Source organism: Carettochelys insculpta, chromosome 1, assembly GCF_033958435.1.
Source record: "Carettochelys insculpta isolate YL-2023 chromosome 1, ASM3395843v1, whole genome shotgun sequence".
Classification (NCBI taxonomy): Eukaryota; Metazoa; Chordata; order Testudines; family Carettochelyidae; genus Carettochelys; species Carettochelys insculpta.
The window spans coordinates 119,892,370-119,914,159 of NC_134137.1; the positions used below are offsets into that span (position 1 = coordinate 119,892,370).

Here is a 21,790-nt window from a genome sequence, read left to right on the forward strand (position 1 = left end):
ACATCATTTTCCATTTATTTCTCAATTCTTTTCTCTGTGCCACTTTCCTGAGGAAACTTGAGAGCATGATGCAATCATCGTTAACACAGCTTTTAAAATAGATATATGTGTAGGCGTTAAAAAGTATTATGTTAGTGAACTGAGCTATACATATTGTATGTCACATAAAACGATGTGCATTTAGGGCAGTTGAGGTGATTTTATTTTAAGGTGCATGTAGTAAGAAATAAAAGGAGAAAAATCAAGTATCAGCTACTCAAAATACTCAAAAGTATTATTTTTTAGAAAAAATCAGTGACATTTATAGATACTCCTAAGTTTCTGTGGTGCATTTCCCATTCCTATGTGTCCTGTTATGAACCTGATGCAGTCTACTTGAAGACCTGTGACTCCAAGAACCAATGAGGAGGGATGTCAGAAAGGTGTCTGCTGAGGAGACTGAAGATCTCACCAAAGCTCTCATGGGAAACAGTGCATTGACACACTAACTGTGCTGCAGTTTTTCTTCACACAAAGAAGAATACCAGTGAGCTTTGGACTGAGTGTTCTGATTATATGGCTTCTTCTTGTGTGCTGTCTGAAATACGTGAAAATAGTTCTAGATCGATTGTGATATTCTGAAGTACACTACCTCTCCTGACTTTGGGCCTTTTTTTATAGATGTTTGGAAACTGGACCTTTGGAACACTGGTGTTTACTGTGCTAGTCTTTACGGTTACATTGAAGGTGAGATATTCTATGTTAATATTTCATCCACGGAGGCTCTTTGGGATCCCAATCAAAAGCTACAATTGTCTGTTCACTAAAAGCAACTCTCCTCACTTAATAATTTGACTATAATCCTTCTGTTTACAGAGAACAAGACATGGTTTACTGTGGCGCTTGCAAGGCCCACTGAGGGGGGACGAGTGGAGAGGGTGGGAGCAAAGGGGGCAATAGCCCTTGGGCCCAGCATTTCAAAGGGTCCCAGAGTTCCAGCTGCCAACACGAGTGAAGCTCTGGACACCTTTGCAATGCTTCAGAGTGCGATGTGCCCCTCTGCAGGTGGCTCATAGAGCATGTGTGGGGGACCCCAGGGCTCACTGCCCCAAGACCTGCCCCTTCGACCCTTGGCCAGGCCCCCCTCCCACATTGCTCTCAGCGCTCCTGGGAATGTGTCACTGCTGCTTCTGTCCAGAGCTGTTGGCATGTGAAGCTGTGAAAATTTCTTTGTCTCAGTTCATTGAATCTGTGTAGGGTTATTGGCAGCTCAAGAATTAAGGATTTTGCTGGATTCCCAAAGATGGATCCTGACCTAACACATTGTTACCAATGGACTGCCAAATAGAGCCTATTTGTGGTTTGGTTTGGTTTCGTTTTGGAAGTTCAGCTGGTGGGCTTCATATGGCGACATCTTCCATTCAAATGCGCTGTCAGAATTGGTGTATATTTAAATATTCTGATTTCTTCACTGTTATATGTCATGGAAATTTCTGTACAGAAAAACACACAGTCTGTGTCTCCACTACAAAAACATAACTTCGAAGTTGGTTACTTGGAAGTACAACGTCAAAGTCAGCAACTTTGAAGTAGAGCATCTACACACACCCTACTTCAAATTTAAACTTCAAAGTAGGGCACTACTCCATTCCTGGGAATGGAGTAAGGACTTCGAAGTTGGGCTCCCTACTTCAAAGTTAACTTCACAGTAAGGGAAAATGTGTGTAGACTCTCTGCTGGCTACTTCGATGTAGTGTTTATCCTGGAAGTTAACTTTGACGTTAGTTCCTAGTATAGAAGTAGCCATACATTTGTATTTGGCTTGGTGCCCTTTTACACGACTTTTTAGCAAGGGTATTCAAAATAGATGATTTTACTGAGTTTGTTGTTGGGATTCTTTCTTCACTAGATTTTCTACATTGAGAGAGAAATGCTGGGAGCTCATGACATATTTTTATCATGCAATAAATACAGCCAATTTGATTAAAAGAAAACATCACTAATGAGCATCACTATGTAATTATTTGTTTCGTACAAGGGGAAGATAATTATTTTCATGGTTGAGGCAATTTATAATTGCCAGTTTTCAGTTATTATATACACAGGTTTTTAAATGATGTAAACAAGCAGTTTCGGCATAATTGTAAAGAGCAGCAAGAGGAAGGAAGAAGAAACAATTGTCTTGGACTGATCTAGTAATATTTCAGTGTTTCAATTTCCTAATGAGTAGCAAAGGCTTTGTTGTGACATGTACTAGATCTTAGTACAGAATACAAAAGTTAGTGCTTTGGTATGGGAACTTTCTTATCTGTGGCAGAAATAGAAAGGTATTGTTGTTCACTAAAGTTCTGCATAGAGTTCTCAGGTTAATCCTTTAACTGATTTTTCTTTCTACCACCATCTCCTGTTGAGTCTTTTGTCATTTCTAAGTAATATAAAGACCTGTTTTCTTTCAGCTTGCACTCGATACACACTACTGGACATGGATAAACCACTTTGTGATCTGGGGATCGCTGTTGTTCTACATTATCTTTTCCCTCCTCTGGGGAGGAATTATCTGGTAGGAACCTGTATGATCTGTATTGCAAATGTAATTTTCAGAAACATAAGTTTATATATTCAACTTTTTTTTTTTCAAATTAAATTACCTTCAGCTTTTATGGCTATGATAATTTACAGTACCAGTTACCAACTTAAACATCTAATTCCCCCCACTTTCCCCCACACTGAAATGAACATCTCAGATGAGGCTGAAATCTATTCTGTGGTTAATGTGGGGGACATAGTTGCTTATAATCATTCTCTCTCTCCATGGCTAGAGGAATAGTGATTTATGCTAAAATATTGTACAAACGACAGTGGTTTTGCACATGAAACCAGGCAAAAGTGAGCATTTGAACTAAGTTTGTTTGACTTTTCTGGTTTGTTTGAATGTAAAATAAAAAGTGAAACTCCAGTGGATGAGCTCCCACAAACTGAGAAGTGAACTGTGAGCAAACTGGAAACCTGTTGCATTTCACACAATTTTGCTACTCCAGCGCTTATATTTAACACCACTGGGTGTTTGTCCATAGAGGTTTAATTTCTTTGTTTCTTTTCCCCCCAGGCCTTTTCTCAATTATCAGAGGATGTACTATGTTTTCATGCAGATGCTGTCTAGTGGTCCTGCATGGCTGGGTATAATTTTGCTCATAACTGTCAGCCTTCTTCCAGATGTGCTCAAGAAGGTTTTGTGCAGACATCTGTGGCCCACAGCAACAGAAAGAACCCAGGTAAAAATATCTTTCAGTATATTTAGTGATGTTTACTATGAATCCTGAAAAATTAGACACCTCTAGAATTTCAGAAGCAATAAATGGAGAAAACAGAAATCATGTTTTAGTGAAAAAATTGTATTAGTCATTTTCTGCAGTGTTGAAACTTCACTGAGAGCTTTTCTGATCAACTCTTCAGAAATTATAAAACTGTTGAGAATTAGTTGATAGAACTGTTCCAGGCTGTTTCTTATAGATATAGATACACACAATGATATAGAAAATAGAATATATAAAATGGAAAACCATGTAAAGGCATTTTCTGACCACAAAAGCAAACAGCAAGACGGTAAGTTGTTCTATCAAATTCAGAATAACTCTCTGCAAAGTCAGTTCCACTCCAATATCAAGAGAAGTTTATATGAATGTTTAATTAATCCAATGTTTGTAAATTCAAAAATGAACATACATATTATGAAGAAGTAATTTAATACTGCTAACATACAGTAAACTCTTGTTTGTCCGCTATTTGATTAGCTGGAACTCTCAGATAATCGGCATAATGCTGGCAAATGCGGCTTCCTTTTTTTTCTTTCCTCTGAGAGCCTCAGGATGCTGTGCAAGCACCACCAGGCTGAGTGGGAGCATCCGTGCAGCAATGTGCCCCCGCAAGCGGCTTCTCACAGGGCTCTGTAGCTGCGCCATAAACAGCTCCTCATGGGCTCCGCTACTCTGCAAGAGGCTCCTTGTGGGTCTCCATGGCAGTGCCACAAGTGGATCTGTGGGGTACAACTTTGTCTGCTACCTGGCAAGTGGTCCCTGCTGTCCCTACCAAAAACTAAACAGGGCAGCAGATAAGTGGGAGGTGACAGTGGAGGGGTGAGAGGAGCTGAATTTTCTCATGGAGGGGGGCACTGACCACTGCCTGTGCCATTCCCAGCAGCTTTCCATTAACCAGAATATTTGAATATCCGGCAACCTCCTGGTCCCGGGGTTGCCAGATATCAAAGAGTTTACTGTATCGTGCTCTCTGACCTAGATAATCCTGTTCCCAGGAAACTATATTACTCTTGTTTGCTATCCTTAGTGAGGCTGCTGGGTTTTTTTTACAACAATGCATTCATTTATACTAGGGATTCCCAACCTGTTTACTATTTTGGGCCACATATGCAGCTTTTCTATGTGTTATGTGGTTTGCATCCACACAATATATTTATTACCTGTATGGTCTGGAGGATGTCACGTGGGCCACAGCTGTGTGTTAATTCTGCTGCAAGTGGCATGAGGGCCGTAGATTGAAAAATGTTAATTTAAATATTACTAGTTAGCGCTTTTTAATCTATAGTTAAATTTACCTTTATTTTGGTTCTTTCAGTTCTTCTAAAATTATTAGTCACAGGTATGAGATGTAATGTATTCACAACATCCTAAGCTACAAATACACTAACATACAATGTAGTCACATCATTGGAGGGCAGGACTATTTTCAGTTCTCTAAGAGACTTTCCCCTCCATACTGTTGATCAGCCAACAGGATAAACTACACGTTAATGTAAAATTCCCTTACTGATGAATGAGAATGGAGCCAAACTCAGTTCTACTGCTGAGGGTCATCATGTCAGTTCCAAACTTAAACCTCACATTTGTAAGGCAGCTCTCTATGCAATTATTCTGCATTCCCTGTTGGTATACAACTACGAATGACCCCTTTCAATAGGAGAACCATGCTTGTAGGAATAGAAGAATATTGGAACAAGATTTCTGCACAGATAAGATTGTAGAATTTTTTATTTGATCCTTTTGAAGATAGGATGTTTTAGTACATGACTGCTCCTTACAGAAGTTCATTTTTTCATCAAGACTCTGACCTCTACGTAGTCTGAGTGTGCTCAGGCGAAACCTTTTTAAGAAAGGGAATCAGAATGGATAATCAAAAAGAGACAGGGTGGAGGGAGGATGTATGTCTAATGGCATTTCTCAGCGCCATTGTATATTGATGTTAGAAAATGAATCAGCTGGAAAGCAGAGTAAGGGCTTAATACTGGCAATGTTCCTTTTTTATAAACTCTAGCTTTTAACCAGATTATCCCTTGTATTTCTTTCTTCCCTGTCTCTCTCTCTCTCTCTGTCTTCCAACCTGCTTTTGCCTAAATAATCACTACCTTGCTTTAAATATACATGATGTGCACGGTTACTTCCTACAATCTTCTGGGAAAATCAGACTAAACATCAGTGCCTTTCTGTTGAGCAGTCCACCATCTTTATGCTTTCTCAGACTTCAAGCAGTCTGAGTTTCTAATGGAATAAAAGGTGATTTTTTTTTTCTGCCTTTCTGCATGCTTGGCCATTTCATTCAAAGGACAGTAGAACGCTTAATTCTCATCAAAACCTGTTTACTGTTACCATAGTCTCCACTTCTGAGTCAAAATAAACTACCATATGTTAGAGAAAAATACTTTTTCTGAATAGATTTTTTCCTACTTATTTTTATCCCAAAGTGTCTCCGTATCATTTGTATAAGCACGGATGTTTCTGTAGATAGATGCACACAGTGCTTGTACTGTAAATGTTGACTGTTCACCACACAGAAACAATAAAGCCTTTAATCAAGATATTAGATTTACCATTATTTCTAGCTTAATACAAAAATGAGTATATTAAGCTATTTAGTGGCTCTTTTGTAATGTGTCTGCTCCATTACAGCGGGGGAAAATGCTGCATTTCTAATCTTTGTTCTACAACCATCATAGCCAGCAAATGTATTTAATTTTCTAAAGGAAATTTTTTTCTTGTATTCATTTCATGAAATCTTATGCTGCTTTTTAGGAAAAAGAAAATCCATAATAGATATAACTGTTGAATTCAAAATATTTAAATTAACAAAAATGTAGGAAATAGACAAGTGAAAGATGCCCTTTTGTAGAAAAATTTAAGGTGAAAATTTGAAAATCAATAGCAAAGTACTCATTGAACTCAGGTGGGGCCAATCTCTTTTGCAGATTTTATATTCATATTTTCTGATTGACCAATATAATAAATAGAATTTTGTCCTTTTTGAAGAAGTATGGTCATTTAAAAGTGAATTGCTACATTGATCATATGGTAGACATATGAAATTAATTACAACATTGAAATGTTTGGCTAAAATCTTCTCCTAAATGTGCTAGAAATCGTTTGAACAGCTGTTTGAAGAGTGTTGTTTTTTTAGTTTTTTCATCCCTTAAAGTGATAAAGCTTTCTTTATAATATAGTTCAGAGAGCTTCTGCTACAATTGAAAAGTACAATAATTCTGGCTCTACAGAACTTTGTATTTCTAAACTTTGAGATATTTGTGTGTGGTGAACAGCTATTTACCATCCATTATCAATAAAAGAAAATTAAAAATGTAAATGAAACTTTGTCACCATTTGAACATCAGAGTTTTTGTGTGGTATGTGCAAGCTACCTTCCTTTGTTGGAATAAAACAACCAACAATTCTGCAAAAGCTTTGGAGGAATCTGTTGCTGTGAGTAACTGCAGGCTAAACCTTGCATGCCCTTCTCAGACAAATAAGCTCAGTAATTACAGTTAGAGTCCATAGTTCTCCATTTTGTCAAACAGATATTTTTAGTAGGTCTGTTCAACAATTTTAAAAATTGTGATTAATCGTGCTCTCAAATTAGAATGCCATGTTATAAATATGTTTGGATGTTTTTCTACATTCAAATATATTGATTTCAGTTACAACATAACACACAACATACACTGCTCACTTTATTTTTATTACAAATATTTGCACTGTAAAATGAAAAAAATAGTATTTTGAGTTCATTTCATACAAGTGCTATAAAGCAATCTTTTTATTGTGAGGGTGCATCTTACAAACGTAGTTTGTTTTTTTTTAATTACATAGCGGAACTTAAAACAATGTAAAATTTTAGAGCCTACAAGTCCACTCAGATCTACTTATTGTTCAGCCAATAGCTTAACAGGAACAAGTTTGTTTACATTTGCAGGAGTTAATACTGCGCACGTCTTATTTACAATGTCTCCTGGAAGTGAGAATGGATGAAGCTAGCACTGCAAGGCATTTACATGCCAGATATGCTGATCATTCATATCTCCCTGCATGCTTCAATCCCCATTCCAGAGGACTTGTGTCATTTTTGTGTTGTGTTGTTCTAATTGAAATCAATATATTTTAAAATACAGAAAAAATTAAAAATATTTAATAAATTTCAATTGAAATTCTGTTATCAGAGGGTAGCTGTGTTAGTCTGTATCTGCAAAAACAACGAGAAGTCTTGTGGCATCTCGTAGACTAACATGTTTATTGGAGCATAAGATTTGGTGGGCAAAGACCCACTTCAGCAGATGAATGTAATCTGTTTGTTTGGAATTCTGTTTAACATTGTGATTAAAAGTTTGGTTAATTGTGATTTTTTTTTTTTTAATTGCTCTTGACCTGGCAGTGTCTTCTACTAAAAATATCTGTGAAAACATCTTAGCCTTACTCATAAACAAACATTCCACCAGTATATCTCTAGCCTTGTTCTGGAGCAGTTTTGGCATTCTTATAGGAACTGTACTCTCACATCATTTGAGCATGTCATAAGGAAATCTTTTGTTCATACAAAGAACTTCTTCTACAATATTTTAACAAAGTAACCAGAAGACAGCAGCAGAACACATACCTATTGCTAGTTTATGGTACACTGCATACATCTCTAAGAGAGTGATTAGTATTCTATTCATAAAGTTCAAAATGGGAATAAAGCCAATTTGAGTGGGCAGTATGACTCAAGGATTTAGTCCCAGGATTAGAAATATACATTTTCCTTTAAACCTAACTTTGAAAAAAGGCTATATTGGAAAATTTATTGCTTGCTTTGACCGTGATACAATAGTTACAACCTGAAAAATTCACTCATTTCCCTCATGTATTCAGCAGTAGTCTGTGTTTTTCCTCATCCTTGCAGAAGAGTATGAAACATAAAACAACTCTAAATGCTCTGGCGAACAGCGATGGGCCACTTCTTGAAGGAACTCTTTCAGCTTCCGAGGCATAATTAGATCAATGCTAGGTAACAGTATTGCACATGTTGCCAGTTTGGAGTAATTTCTATTGGTGTGCTGTGCTATTTAAAGTAAAACTTTTTCCTCCAGAGTTTTTGCTGTGTTTTACCAATTTTGATATCTAATATAATTACTATTTTCTTGAGGATACAAGTTTTTGTATGCTGTATGTTGTATCACAGGTAAGGTCTTATTTTGTCTAAGACATGTAACACCACAGAACCCCAGTCCTGCAAAGCAATTTGTCTGCATGGATCCATGCACCCACAAGGAGACCCACTGAAGAAGTTTGAGTTTGTTTTCATATTTATAAACTGTTTGTTCTCATGCTATATCTTGGCAATTGAATACATAGTATACAGAGAAATAATATCCCTTAGTTTTTTCATCACATCATAGCCTGGGTTCTTCACAGATACATTTATAGATCAAATACAGACAAAACAAGCTGTTAGACACAGTTTTAAAATACTATAGATGTTAGTGAAAACTCAAATATGAGTTCCATGTATTATCTCTTGTGTGATATATATATATATATATATATATATATATATATATATATATATATTCTTGGATAAAAACTCCAAATAAATGGCTTTGGGATTGAAAGTACATAGCATAATGTAAGGTAAATAAATCACACAAACATTTTGTATTTATCTCCAAAACAAGCATTATAAACCTAGAAAGTCTGGAGTTTAACTTGTTTTGGTTTATTTTAAGGTAGAGAAAAGCATAGTTAAAACACAGAAAGAACATTAATTCTGCCCTGTAGAGATACCATGCAATAACATGCATAAAATTAAAGAGGAAAAAAAAGAAGTCCTGTAGCACTTCAAAGACTAGCAATGTAATTTATTAGGTGATGAGCTTTCGTGGGACAGACCCACTTCTACAGATCTGGAAAATCCTGATAAATAACTAAGATGAAGAGAATCTATTTTTTTTGTTTTATTTCATTTTTTTTCTCTGTTTCTGTTAAATTCTCTGAGGAATCTGAAGAAGTGGGTCTGTCCCACAAAAGCTCATCACTTCATAAATTGTTAATCTTTAAAGTGATACAGGACTGCTTTCTTTGTTTTGTGAAGATACAGACTAACATGCCTACCTCTGAGACTATATTTAACACTAATGCATTATTCTAGTGTCTGGGGTCCTTGATTAGCTTAAACTGCATTTTAGGTTCCACCCCCACCCCTCTGCCCATCGTCACGCTATAGAAGTCACCACAGGGAACCTGTGAGGGGGACAGGAAGGGTAGTGGAAACCCAGAGGGTGCAGTCGTGCTCATTAGTCTTCAAGGATAATTGTGGAAGAGGCAAGTCAATGGGGGAGAGCATTATATTAAAAAAGGGATCTTGTGTTGAGGAAACCAGAGCTTTGTATCAAGCAGGGATCTGGAATGGGGGCAGAATTCTTGTGTGCCCAGGGCAACAGTGCTTTCCCACGGTACTACTATAGCAGTTTCACTGCTATTGCTGGGCAGACTGAAAAAGCAGCATAGGGCGAGGAGTTTTTAATACACAAACTCAGCCTCTGGATCTCCAGTATCTCTAATCGTTGCTACCTGCTGCCTTTCCCAAACAAACTCCAGCCGAGCCCCATGAATACACTTTGCTTCCCACTTAACCTTGTCACGGGTAACTCCTCTGTTTTCTGACACCAGAAAACCAAAAAATAGGTAATCAAAGTACAGGCAGAATGACGGCATGTGAAGAGAGTGGTAAGAATGTGGAGGAGCCAAGGGGAAGCATTTGGAGAAGTGGGCTTTGGAGGAGACCAGCTTTAGTTTTAGATCTCTTGTAACCCCACAGAGCTAAAAACAGCTTTATACCATTCTGAGGGGAGTTTTCCAGCTTTGTAGCATAGACACGCACAACTTGTTTCTAGTCCTAGACAATCCCAAAACAGGAGATCCTGAGCTCGTGACATTTTATATATAGAACAACACATCATTTTTAGAAATATTTATAGTAACTGTGGCTTTGTAGGTAGAAGGATGTGAAACAGAGTTCCTGTACACTTTTATTAAAAACAATCCTTTTAAAACATTTATAAAATGCTCTCCCATACGATGTAATGTATATAATTTTTTTTTCTTTCTTCATTAATGTCTGTCTTTGGTTTACATATGTTGAAAAGATTCTGGGCTATATTAAATACACCTCTGCTGAATAATTTTCTGTATATGCCTCCATGTTTGCCTTTTAAGAGTGATTATACTGTGGAGTTACAAGGAGAGCCATACTGCTGCTCTTGAGCATATGTACACGCAGTAGTTGAGGGCTAAGATTTGTTGTGAAAGAAATAATGTCTCAGGCAGCTTTTATAAATAGAATGAGGGTGAAATGATGTTTGATATTTTTTACCTTCTTTTGCCATTCTTTCTTTAGAACAGAGGAGGTAAATTTTTATTAATGATTTGTCCATTGCTCACAGGACAGTGACTGATAGCATTGGTTTGAATAATACTTAAGGTCTCTCTCACATAACTAACATTTATGGATTAAGAAAGATGTCTGTTTGCAGAAGAGAACAGAACACTACTTTCTGAAAGCCCTGTGCAGATTTCCCATCAATCAGTACACATTGCTGCTGTGAAGATATAATCCAATGTGCTAGGTTATGAGGTGATTTTGTGGGTTATATATAAATCTTGATCAAAGATAATAATGTGATTTGTGGTACAAATTGTCTAAATACATCCTATGTAACCCAAGCAAGATATACAGAAGTAAAGAGCTGGCACATTTAACTCCAATGTGCATTGTCATCTACTAGTTGAGGATAATTCTCTCTCTTTGAAAATGCTGAACAAAATATGTGAAATTATTTTGACCTTTTCCAAACCCCAGCCACACTGTTAAAAGATCAAGGATAAAAAGATACGTAAAGCAGTATAGCAAAACACAATGTAAACAGAATAATAATGCACAAATTGAAAATGATCCTTCTAATCCATACTGTTCTTTAATGAACACATTATCAACTTCCTGTAAAGAATAGCTGGCTCCCTCATCTCTAAGGCTAATGTAAAAGTCAACATGTAGAAGTTGGCTGATTGCTTGTCATTGGAGGATTGCCCCTTTGACTGAAACAAATACTCTGGTGCGCAGTATGTGTGTGCCAAAGGCATAGTGCCTTTATGAAATGACACATTAAGGATATTTAGTTATTCTACTGTCCATTTACTTTGTGGTGTTGTTTTTTTTAACAGATTATGTCCAGGCACTGTCGGAATCACGTTTCAGAATTCACTCCACTTGCCTCTTTGAGAAACCCAAGATATAAGAGCAGTGACTGCAGCAATTCCACAGCCAGGAGGTCTAAATCTCATTCTAAAAAAACAATGTTTACGCACTGGAGAGGCAATGATTATTCAATACTTCCATCTATCTTTGGCTATTCAAATAACCATTGCAATTCCAGTGCAAAATACTGCTACAATGGGTCAGGTTTGGAAACATCTGTATGACAGATCACCAAGTCAAGCCTTTAAGAACTGCATTTTTCTTTTTTTGCAGAAACAGGAAACCTGTCACAGAACTGTATTAAAATATACTTGGCTTTTCCTGTCTGAAATAATGTTCAGACAAATAGGATCAAGAGCTATAAGTATGAATCTTTCCAGGCCTCTTGGCCCCATTTTGTGTTTGAACTGCTGCAGCAATGAACAGTTGGCACAGTCTGGTACTGTGAGACTGATAGCACTAGAAATTCTCTTCATATTGTGTCAAGACTTTTGTGTGCTTGTTGCTTCTGTTATTAGTCATTTTCTGTATTACTTGAAGTGTATGGTTTAAGTCAGTGACCTACATTTCAAGATCCACGCTTCAGATGTTCAGCCAGAAGAAACGACCTCCAATAACATCAGTGAAAGTCACTTAAAGAATATAAAACAAATGCTGTTACTGATTTTCCACTGTACTTTTTTCTTTCTTTGCTCTTTCTGTAGAACATACTGGTGTTTCCTCTGCGCAAATCTGCTTTCGAGAAACAGTCTCTAATATTCACTTCTTTGTAAGTGGTCAGATCAGGGCTATGTATGGTTTTAAGTTAGTTCCATGTGTAGAAAAGTAGATAAAATAAATTTTGCTTAAACGAAACACATAATATATGGAATCAAGCTGGCTGTTAAATACAAAAAAAATCAATATTGGCCTTTACTCAGTTTAAGAAGTTAACCTAAAATATCTGTGAACATTTAAAATAACCAGTATTCCTCCAACCCTAGCTACCTCTCTGCAAAAGTGTATGTGCATGATTCTAAAATATACATATTAGAAAGCATTGGTGGGTTAAGCTTTTTCCTGTCTATTGTAGGAAGCAGTTATTCATAACTAAGATTTTAAATATCTCCATTTTTACTTTTTGCTTCTTTTCATCACTTAATGGACCCATTATATGTATTTTATGAAGAAGCTATTGTACGTTTGTTAGTCTTTTGAGAAGTAACCACTAGATGGCATGTGTCTATTAGTGTGGGTTTAAACACGTTTGTAGTAGAAATGAATCTGTCTACAAACTGTATGAATAATTTAAAACATTACAGCCAGCTTGTGCTTCCAGTTTCTCTGCAACATTAATTTTACCTTGCACCATTTTTACTTAGATATGTACTTGCTTAGTCGTTGTCCAGTGTTTTATTTGGGGTGTAAAAATGCCTGGAGGCTTTATCCAACACTGATCAATTTTAATGTATCCATAGTTCATAACTGATAAACAAGCATTTCCAGTAATGCTTCTGGCAGGCCAAAAGTTAATGTTTATTTTTAGATGGAAACTAAGTATTTGGGATCACAACTGCTGCCTTTTATTAGAAAATGTGACCATTTTCTAGGCATTGTTTGCAGACTTTTTAAGGCTGTCATTGAGGCTGAGGAGAGGATTTCATTTTTGTGTAAAATAATTTAGAAATTATATGTTTTTTATATAAAAGTAAAATCAATTCACGAGGAAATGTTTCACACAAACATTTACAATGAACTCTTCACGAGAACCAGTGGCCAATTGTTAAGAAACACTGGGAAGAACAGAATTTTTAAAAAGTGAATTGTAAAAATTTCATTATACCAAAGATAAGAAAGAAGTCTGACAATTTCATTCATTGCTCTATAGAATTATATTAGGGCATCTTTACCATTTAACATGTAGCTGTTTTCAGTTTCAAACAATGCCATCATATTGGTCACGTACTTTAATATTAATAAATATAAATATATTTATATTTGCCATGGCATACTTGAATGTCGGTCAGTTAGACCCTACATAAAACACTGGTGTGTATATTTTTAAAAAACCTTATATAAGTTTTATACCAGTAGTAGTGACATTTCCTGTTTGCAGTTAACAAATTACTTGTAATGTATTTTTTAGAAATCTTAAAATTGCCTTTGCACTGAAATATTTTTCATACTGTAGCTATTTATAAATCTGGTTTATGCATACATTTGTTAATACACCATTTCTATTATTTTTCACTATCTGTTTTGAAGGGTTTTTTTTTAAATATTTGAGTTCTGGCCACTTCAATTTTAGCTTACAGTCAAGTTGTGGCTGAATGTTAAAATTCTAATGAATGTTTAAATTAGAAATTTAGGTCTCTTGCTCTATCAATCTCATCCAAACTGCTGACATTTTGATGCTCTGTATGATAGTAGTGAATAGTGTACACGTTTTCTGCTTCTATACTGTTACTCTTTTTCATTCTGTGACGCCTCATGGTGTTTTAATTTTTTTCTCATTTCTATCCTTCAGCCTTAAATAAGAAGACTCTTACTTGATGTTCTTGAAAATGGTTCACTCCTTCGCTGCCTACTAAAAAAACAGTTTACGGCAACCTTCTTATAGTCCTCTATTCTTATCTAGAAATAATTGACAGATTTTATAGATGCTTGAGAACTTTGTGTTTTGGGGACTGGTTTAAAAGATAAAATTCATTCTGGGGAGGGAGACGTGTTTGCATTTAAATAGACATTTTTGATTCAACTTAAGAAATCTTTTCGTTAAAGATATGCCATCTAAATGAAAAGGCGCATGTTCTCAAAATTAATTTACACTTGATAAATCTTTGCTTCAGACCCATTATTGCTGCTTAGTCCAGTGCAGCAGATGTTAAACTCAAGAGTGTCATTGTAAACGGATCAGGCAAAACATATGTGTAAATGTAAATTATATCTAAACAACATCAGAAGGTTGTTTTATTAATGGGACATAGTCATTTGATAGATTTTTTTTTTTTTAAATTATAAAAGAAATTCCAAGGAGAAAAGGACAATCTGTGTAATCTTCTCACTTGCCTTGTTCAAGTTGTTGCAGCTTTAACATAATTATCCCTAACTGCTTTTATAAATGTATTGGAACTGATAGGCACCAACCAAGTGTTTTGTGAAGATTTAGAAAGTATTTCAAGCTTCTTAGCTACTGAAGTTCATGTATGCTTGCAGTGGCTAGTAGCAAAATACTCTGCAATCATTTTCATTGTATGCTGCACAGCAATTAATATTGTTTGCTCAACCACTTAATATAAAAGCTTACCATTTATTTTCTTGCTTGCATTAGCCTGTTTGTCTTGATCCCACTGGTTCGCAAGTGTAAAGGAAAACATGTTTAAATGAATAACTGCAAGGTTTTTGAAAGCCAATGGGATCATTGTGATCATGCTATTGTCTCTGTAAACAAAGCTTTAATGGAAATTTGTCAAAGTATTATAAAAGTATAAGAATACCTTATTCTACTTTGCAGAACAAGCTAAAGATCAGTTTATGTAGCTTTAATTTTTACTGTATGAAAATATAAGATTTTAAAATGTGGTGTTTGTCTTGTTATATTGTATGCATACATTGTCACTTAAAATGTCCTTGTTATAGAATGTAAAGTAGAACCTGCAAAAGTGCTGTTGGGAATGGAGGAGGGTTATCATCAGTGCATTGAACGTGTCTGTAGTTATCTGCACCAAATATTGACATTTATTTTTAATTCTACAAAGATAGATATATTTATCTGAAAATAAATCAGCCTTCAAATCTAATATTTAGATTATCCTATAACACTTAATTGACCTGACCTAAGCAGTCAAATAATCCTACACTACTGTAAAGTTTATTTTCAGTGTTATTTTTAACATTCATTTCTATAGATACCCAAGCATAACTTGTTTATGTATGTTCATTCATATTTTGGACATTTCTGCAAAATATATAAGCAGGAGAGATGAATCTTTTTGCAATAAAATAAAAAATAAGGACTGGTTTAGCTAGTTGATAAACAATTAAAATCCTTTAAGGGTGAATATGAAATGATTTCTTATTAACCTGTAATAAACTGTAAGTAGATAATAGAATATTAAAGTAGAGTTTGAATCTGTTACTGCTGTGTCTTTATTCATATTTTATTTTAGTCACCTGATTGCATTAGCTTCGGTGAGCTTTGGTCACTATGACCAAGACTTTCTTCTTTTGTAGTAATTTAAAGAAGATGTAATGTTCTCAGGAAGTGTATGTAGCCAGAAGAGAAGTAGAGAGAGTGATAAAAGTGAGAGTTCACTAGAGGTTTGTGTTTGAACACAATCACTTACCCTGAATCAGTTTTATTGCACAGGTTCTGAGTTAATACAGATTTGGTGCCAATTTGTCAGTGCTTCATTCTTTCCATACAATTTAACAGCCAGCAAACTAAAAAAATTCGTAATAAAAACCATAAACCAGACGATGTAGTGTATGTTTTCCCCTATAGAGAATCCCGGTTTTCTCCCATGAGTAAAATCCTTCTTTTAAGGTATTGTCCAATAGGTAGAGCCCTACCAAATTCGCCATCTATTTTGATCAATTTCACAGTCACAGGGTTTTAAAAATAATAAATTTCATTATTTCAGCTATTTAAACCTGAAATTTCATGCTGTTGTAACTGTAAGGATCCTGTATGATATGGCAGTGCCACCTTGATTTCTGAGCAGCTGCTGTCACAGGACTGTCTTCAGAGCTGGGTGCCTGGCCAGAAGTCATGCCTCTCTGGTCACCCTGCTCTGAAGGCAGCAGAAGAATAAGGCAGGCAATACTTGGACTGCCCCTAAAACAATATCACACACAACTCTTTTGGGCTGAGATCCCCAATTTGAGAGAGACTGGTCCCCCTCTCCCCTGCATAAAGTCTATATAGTATAGACTAAAAGCAAAGAGAGCAGGTTTCACAGTCCCTGATGGATTTTTCATGATCATGAATTGGTGGCAAGTACTTGTGCACAAGCCAGGAGCTAGTTGGAATTATAGCCCCATTTTTTGAACTGTGGTTCGTTAGCGTGCTGGTCGATATGTTTAGTCCATATGTTGGTGCAGGTACCTCATGCACCTGAGATGTAGCAAGTAGTTAGTGTCTGTTGATATGTGCATCTGCAGTTGCTCTCTGAAACAGGTCATAAACAGACACAGCTCTCCTTCTTACCATCTTGTGGTCTGAGGATTCACTGTGTCTGTTTTGATCTTCCTCTGCTTTTAATACCTGTAAATGGTTGTCAGTAAGTTTAGACTTAGTATTTATGATTTTATAGCTAGTATAATTCTCCCTGCTTCAAGAAGCTTCTTCCCATAGTCTTGGCATGAGCCTTCTCTATCTCCTGCCCCTGTTCCTTCACCAGCAGCGATGAAACTTTACTGCTTCGGAGGGGCACAGATCACCAGCTGTACTATCTGCTGCTCCTTCCTGCTTCAGACCCTTGGGATGAGTTCCATCCACAGAAGCAGCCCGTGGAGGAAGCCCGAGGAACCAGTCAGAACCAGGCCTGAAAAACTACTCCGTAAAATGGCTTCAAACTGCGAGCCACAGGAGAGATGACCATAGCAATAAGGACAGACCTCAATACAGATCTGCCTGTAAAATAAATAAAGGATCTTTCCTTATTTTGGTCAAATCAGGTGAATCCTTGCATGCAGGTCCTAAGGAATTAGGTCTGCATAAACCTTCTATCCAGGGAGACAAAGGGCAAATGAAGAAGGAACTCAGTTCTGGCTGCATCCCACAGGCCAAAAGATTAGTATCCACTTGCCCCATCTGAGAGCTGCATGTTGGATTCCCATTCAGTGGTTTCAGAACACTCTACTGGGATCAGCCCTCAGACCCCACGGACTCTGCAAGTTCCAGGAAAGACAGAAACCCTTATGTTCCTGGAGCACATTTTCTTTCTGCCTTATCCACAATACGCTCTTCTTTCAGGCCTGGTCCTCCATAGAGACATTTTCAGTGCCAAAAACCACTCTGAGAAGAGGATCATCCCCTACTGCATCCACAAGTGGCACCTCTGGTAGACAGGATCATACCTGTTCATTGGACTTGTCTAGTGCTCCGGACTAGTCGTCTTCCAAGTCCTCTAGGGAACAAATTTCAACACAATCCATGGGAGGTCTTGGACCATCCTCCTCCTCCTGGTTATGACTACCTAGGGGACTGCTGGTACTCTATGCCTTGGGGGCCCCTCTGGATGGTTGGTCCTTCCTACTGGTCTTACTGGGGCTCAGGAAATGTGTGTCTCATATACAGATCTATACTAGAATTGCACCAACCATCATCTTTCAGCTGATATCAGTTGTCAGCATTTGCAGAGAAAAGAGTTGAACTGGTCCCATAGTGTTATGCCAATGGCCATTAAATGGGGAAGGTGATACCAGAAACTATTACAGAGGAGCAACCAAGCTCCCTGCAATTCTTGAGGAGATCCAGGACATGTGGCATAATCTATTGGACATTCAGCAACCCTCTTGCCCTAGTAGGGTGTTCCTCCCAGTCAATAAGGCCATCATGGAACACAGCAGATCTCTGTGTCATTCCCTTGTCCTCCTGTGGTCCTACTACAAAAAGGTCTGAAAATGTTTTTGTGCTGACTAAAGGACAGTGTTTTTAGTAACACAATCAGTGCCCAAATCCTTAATGGTATAGTGAGATCCAGGATGTTGCACCCCAAGACTGGTCCCCTTGACAAGGATGCTTAATGCCTAGATCTCTTGGAAAGGAAGGCATTGTTTTCATCTGGTCTCCAGGTCACAGATGCGAACTACCCAAGGTACTGTTTGAAAAGTACAATTTTCTTATTTTTTCTAAATATTTGGAATTCAGAAACAAACCTTTTTGAAGTACTTGTTCACATCAGTTCCATTCTAGCTGTGTGCATGCCCACATGCACAGTCTTTAGGGATTTCTGTCCTATTGGTATCCATAGGGTTGGCTGTAGCATCCCCGAGTGCCCATGCTCATTGGTATATTAGGTGCTGCTGACCTTACACACACCCAGTTCCTTCTTCCTGCCCGTGATGGTTGGTCGGACCATCTTGTCTTGTGTTAGTCCATGGCTGTGTCATCTTTGTTGCTAGCTGCAAGGTGCTTAGATCTTTAAGCATCAGAATAATAGTTCAAAATGTAGAGTCCCATCTGGAACTTCACCTCAAAGTGGAGCATAGCCAGTTCTCCAGGCTTTGAGCCATGTTCATCATGCAGCCAGCCAGTGCCCATTAGTGACCCCCCCCTCCATCCCATTGGAGATGTTTGTGTCTAGGGGTGTTCCATAGAAAGAAAGAACTCAAAAGGTTTCACCCTCAAACTCTGAAGGAGGAGGGTATCTACTTGAAGATCCTCCTCATGGAGGCTGCACTTTATCCTACACTAGAACCCTCTCAGTTGGTCTCTGTGTCCAGGTGGTCGGGGTCTTTGCCCTTAGGGTTATTTGTGCTTGAAAAGCGCATAGGGCAGCTAGGCAGGCAATGGACCTGGCCAAAGTCTCAGCAGCTGCAAGCATGCTGGTGATGGAACTGCCCCCTAAAGCACCAAAATGTCTTGGATATACAGACCACAGACACATCTCCTGATTGCTGTGACCTCAGTCCCTGGCACCACAGCCTGTCCCATTGGAAAAAACGGGTCCCTGACACCAAGGTCTCCCCACCTGGGAGACCTGAATCGTGCCGTTGAGCCCTATATCCATAGAATCATCAGGCCTCCCGCAAGAGTTTGCCATGGTTCAGATCACTGTCACTGAGGCAGTCTCCTAGGCATCGATTTCCCCCAACATGGAACCATTCGGGGTCATGGGGCTGGTCTGCAGCTGCCTGGCACTGCTCTTCAAGCAAGCACTGTTCCTCACTCTCCCTGTTACTAGTCAGCGGGGAGGATCAGCTGTCAAACACAGGCATCCATAGCTCTGCCTTGGTCATCAGAAGAGCAGTATTGCCACCAGCCTGCAAGACTGTGACTCTTGTGCTGGTGACATGGAGGCAGGGTCAATGACCCACTTGGGAGCAGTACCGGAATCTGGGTGGTGTAGCTGTTACGCTACTCCCACTCTCTCTCCCAGGGTGATCAGACAACCTACCTCAGGCACAGCTGGCATCCAAGTCAGAGAGAGGTGACAAATCCGACATGGGGTGACAGGGGGGCCCTGAGGCCCAAGGAGCCATCCCTAGATGAGCAGAAGCAAGCCACCCCTGCTGTGCAGTTGTCTCCAGACAAAGTGGTGGCAGGGCCCTTAAAGAGCACCAGTCTCTGCTCCATGACTACCAACCTATACTCGGGTTGAGGAGCTAGTGGAGGACCAATGACCTCCTCGACCCCAAGAGGCCTCAAATTTGCCAAGTGAACCAATCCGCCTACCTCCAAGAAGGCAGAAAAGAAGCATTATGCCACTGCAAAGGGATTTGAGTATCTATATGCCCATGTTCTGGTGGAGTCCCTGGTTGTTTCTGCTAACAATGAAAGGAAGGGGGAGGGGATGGCTCACTAGTTTGAGCACTGGCCTGCTAAACCCAGGGTTGTGAGCTCAATCTTTGAGGGGGCCATTTGGTGCAAATACATTTAAAAAAAAAATTAAATATGACAGGGAGGGTGATACATCCTGCTGTGAGTGCAGGGGACTGGACTTGACCTCTGAAGGTCCCTTCCACTTCTGCAAGATAGGAATAGGTAAGGCCAGACAAGTGGCACACCAAAAAATAGACACCCAAGAAGCTGGACTTTTTTCAGCTAAATGTATGCAACAGACTGCTGTTTCAAGGATCAAACCACAAGGCCCTTCTAGGCAAAACTATGGAATGCTATTAGCAAGCTCTAGAAGGGCCTCCTATAGGACTGAGCCTAGGTGGTTGCCACCATGGAGGAGGAGGGCAAAGTGATAGCAAGAGGTGCCCTCCAGCTGTGGTGGGATGCTACAGACTCAGTAGTCAGCAGTCATTATGTGCCCCTCCTGGTTATGGTCCCCTGAGCTGCCTCAGGAGATACAGACTACTCTTCAGGACCTTGTGTGTGAGGGAGCAGGGTTCTTTGCAGAGCTGACCAACACTCAGCTCCACAGCCCTAAAAACTCTTGTGCCACCCCCACTCCCCGCCTCCTTGCTTGAACCTACACATCCCCCAGCAGCCTGCAAAGTCATTCAGGCCCTAGCCACCTCTTCCTCAGTCCACGTCTTTGGATGTCACTTGGTCCAGCCCCTACAGGAAGGACAGAGACAAAGGAATTAAATAGTCACCCTTTATGTTCCCTTTCCTCTGCCCAGCCTGACTCTTCCAGAGGCCAAGGAAGCCATAAGCAGGTATTTTGACAATGCGCCCAAGGAGAGAACCCAAACGCTTCCAGATCCACCATCCTACTCTTTCCTCAAATGGCTGCTCCCCATCTGGTTGCAGCTGAGCTCAGACTGTGGGCTACTCAACATAATATCTTTGGATTAAAACCTGCAGTTTGTGATTCAGCCTCTGTTCCACGCATCTTCCCCATCCCTCCTTAGGGACCCTGCTCATGATCAATTCCTTATTTGGGGGTGGAGGAAGGATTGTTAATAACCTTTTGTGCCTGGGGCAGTGAAAGAGATCCCTCCAGACTTTATCTGTGGGAAAATTCTGTGCCAATGCGCACGTGTGCAATTAATGAGCTGTGTGTGTGTTTAAAAAAATGGGCAGAAAAAGCTTCTGCGGTGAGTTGTTGCAGTTCTGCCTTTCGCCCACCAGAGGTCGCTGTGGCACTAGAACACAGGCTGCTCCCAGCCAGTGAGGGAAGAGAAGGAGCCTGCAGAGTTGCCCTCCGTATGAGCCAGGCCAGCTCGGGGGAGACGGCATGTGGTGATGGAGGGTCTCAAGGGCTAGTGGGGAACAGAGACTTGGGCAGAGGCTGGATGGTGGTGGAGATGCAGGTCCACAAAGAAACAAGGGGTAGCTTAGTGAGGGCACAGGACATGGTATCAGAGGAGGTGGGTGTCTGAATGGAGGTGCAAGGACACATGGGGATCAGGGGACTGGATGTCTGAGTCAGGGTGGAGGGCCCCTTGCCTGATTGAAGGGGAGAAAAGTAAACATAAGCCAGGGTCTGCATGGGGAAACTCCCAACAGTCCCTTCCTGACACTCCCCACCACTCCCAAAAAAAAACAAACCTCTTCTATACTTCTCCCACCATACCCAACAAACCTCTGAGTAAACATGCAGGCTCACTATCAGCAATTATTTCCCTTTCACTCATCGTCTGTTAT

The 21,790-nt window shown here is 39.1% G+C and overlaps 1 protein-coding gene across 11 annotated transcripts in view; it reads left to right on the plus strand.

The window, feature by feature from the left end:
* ATP11A (ATPase phospholipid transporting 11A) overlaps positions 1–17,091 on the plus strand; it is a 270,256-nt gene extending 253,165 nt beyond the window's left edge. For 7 of the 11 annotated variants that reach the window (XM_074990476.1, XM_074990531.1, XM_074990499.1 and 4 more), the window contains 4 exons: positions 661–726; positions 2,436–2,539; positions 3,086–3,251; positions 11,511–17,090. In XM_074990476.1, the coding sequence (XP_074846577.1) occupies positions 661–726; positions 2,436–2,539; positions 3,086–3,251; positions 11,511–11,768 (594 nt within the window). In that variant the 3' untranslated portion in view covers positions 11,769–17,090. Of the gene's footprint in view, positions 1–660; positions 727–2,435; positions 2,540–3,085; positions 3,252–5,454; positions 5,544–8,193; positions 8,299–11,510 lie in introns of all 11 variants that reach the window. The other 4 variants (XR_012645038.1, XR_012645033.1, XM_074990508.1 and 1 more) reach the window with 4 other exon arrangements.
* Positions 17,092–21,790: the final 4,699 nt, after the last annotated feature.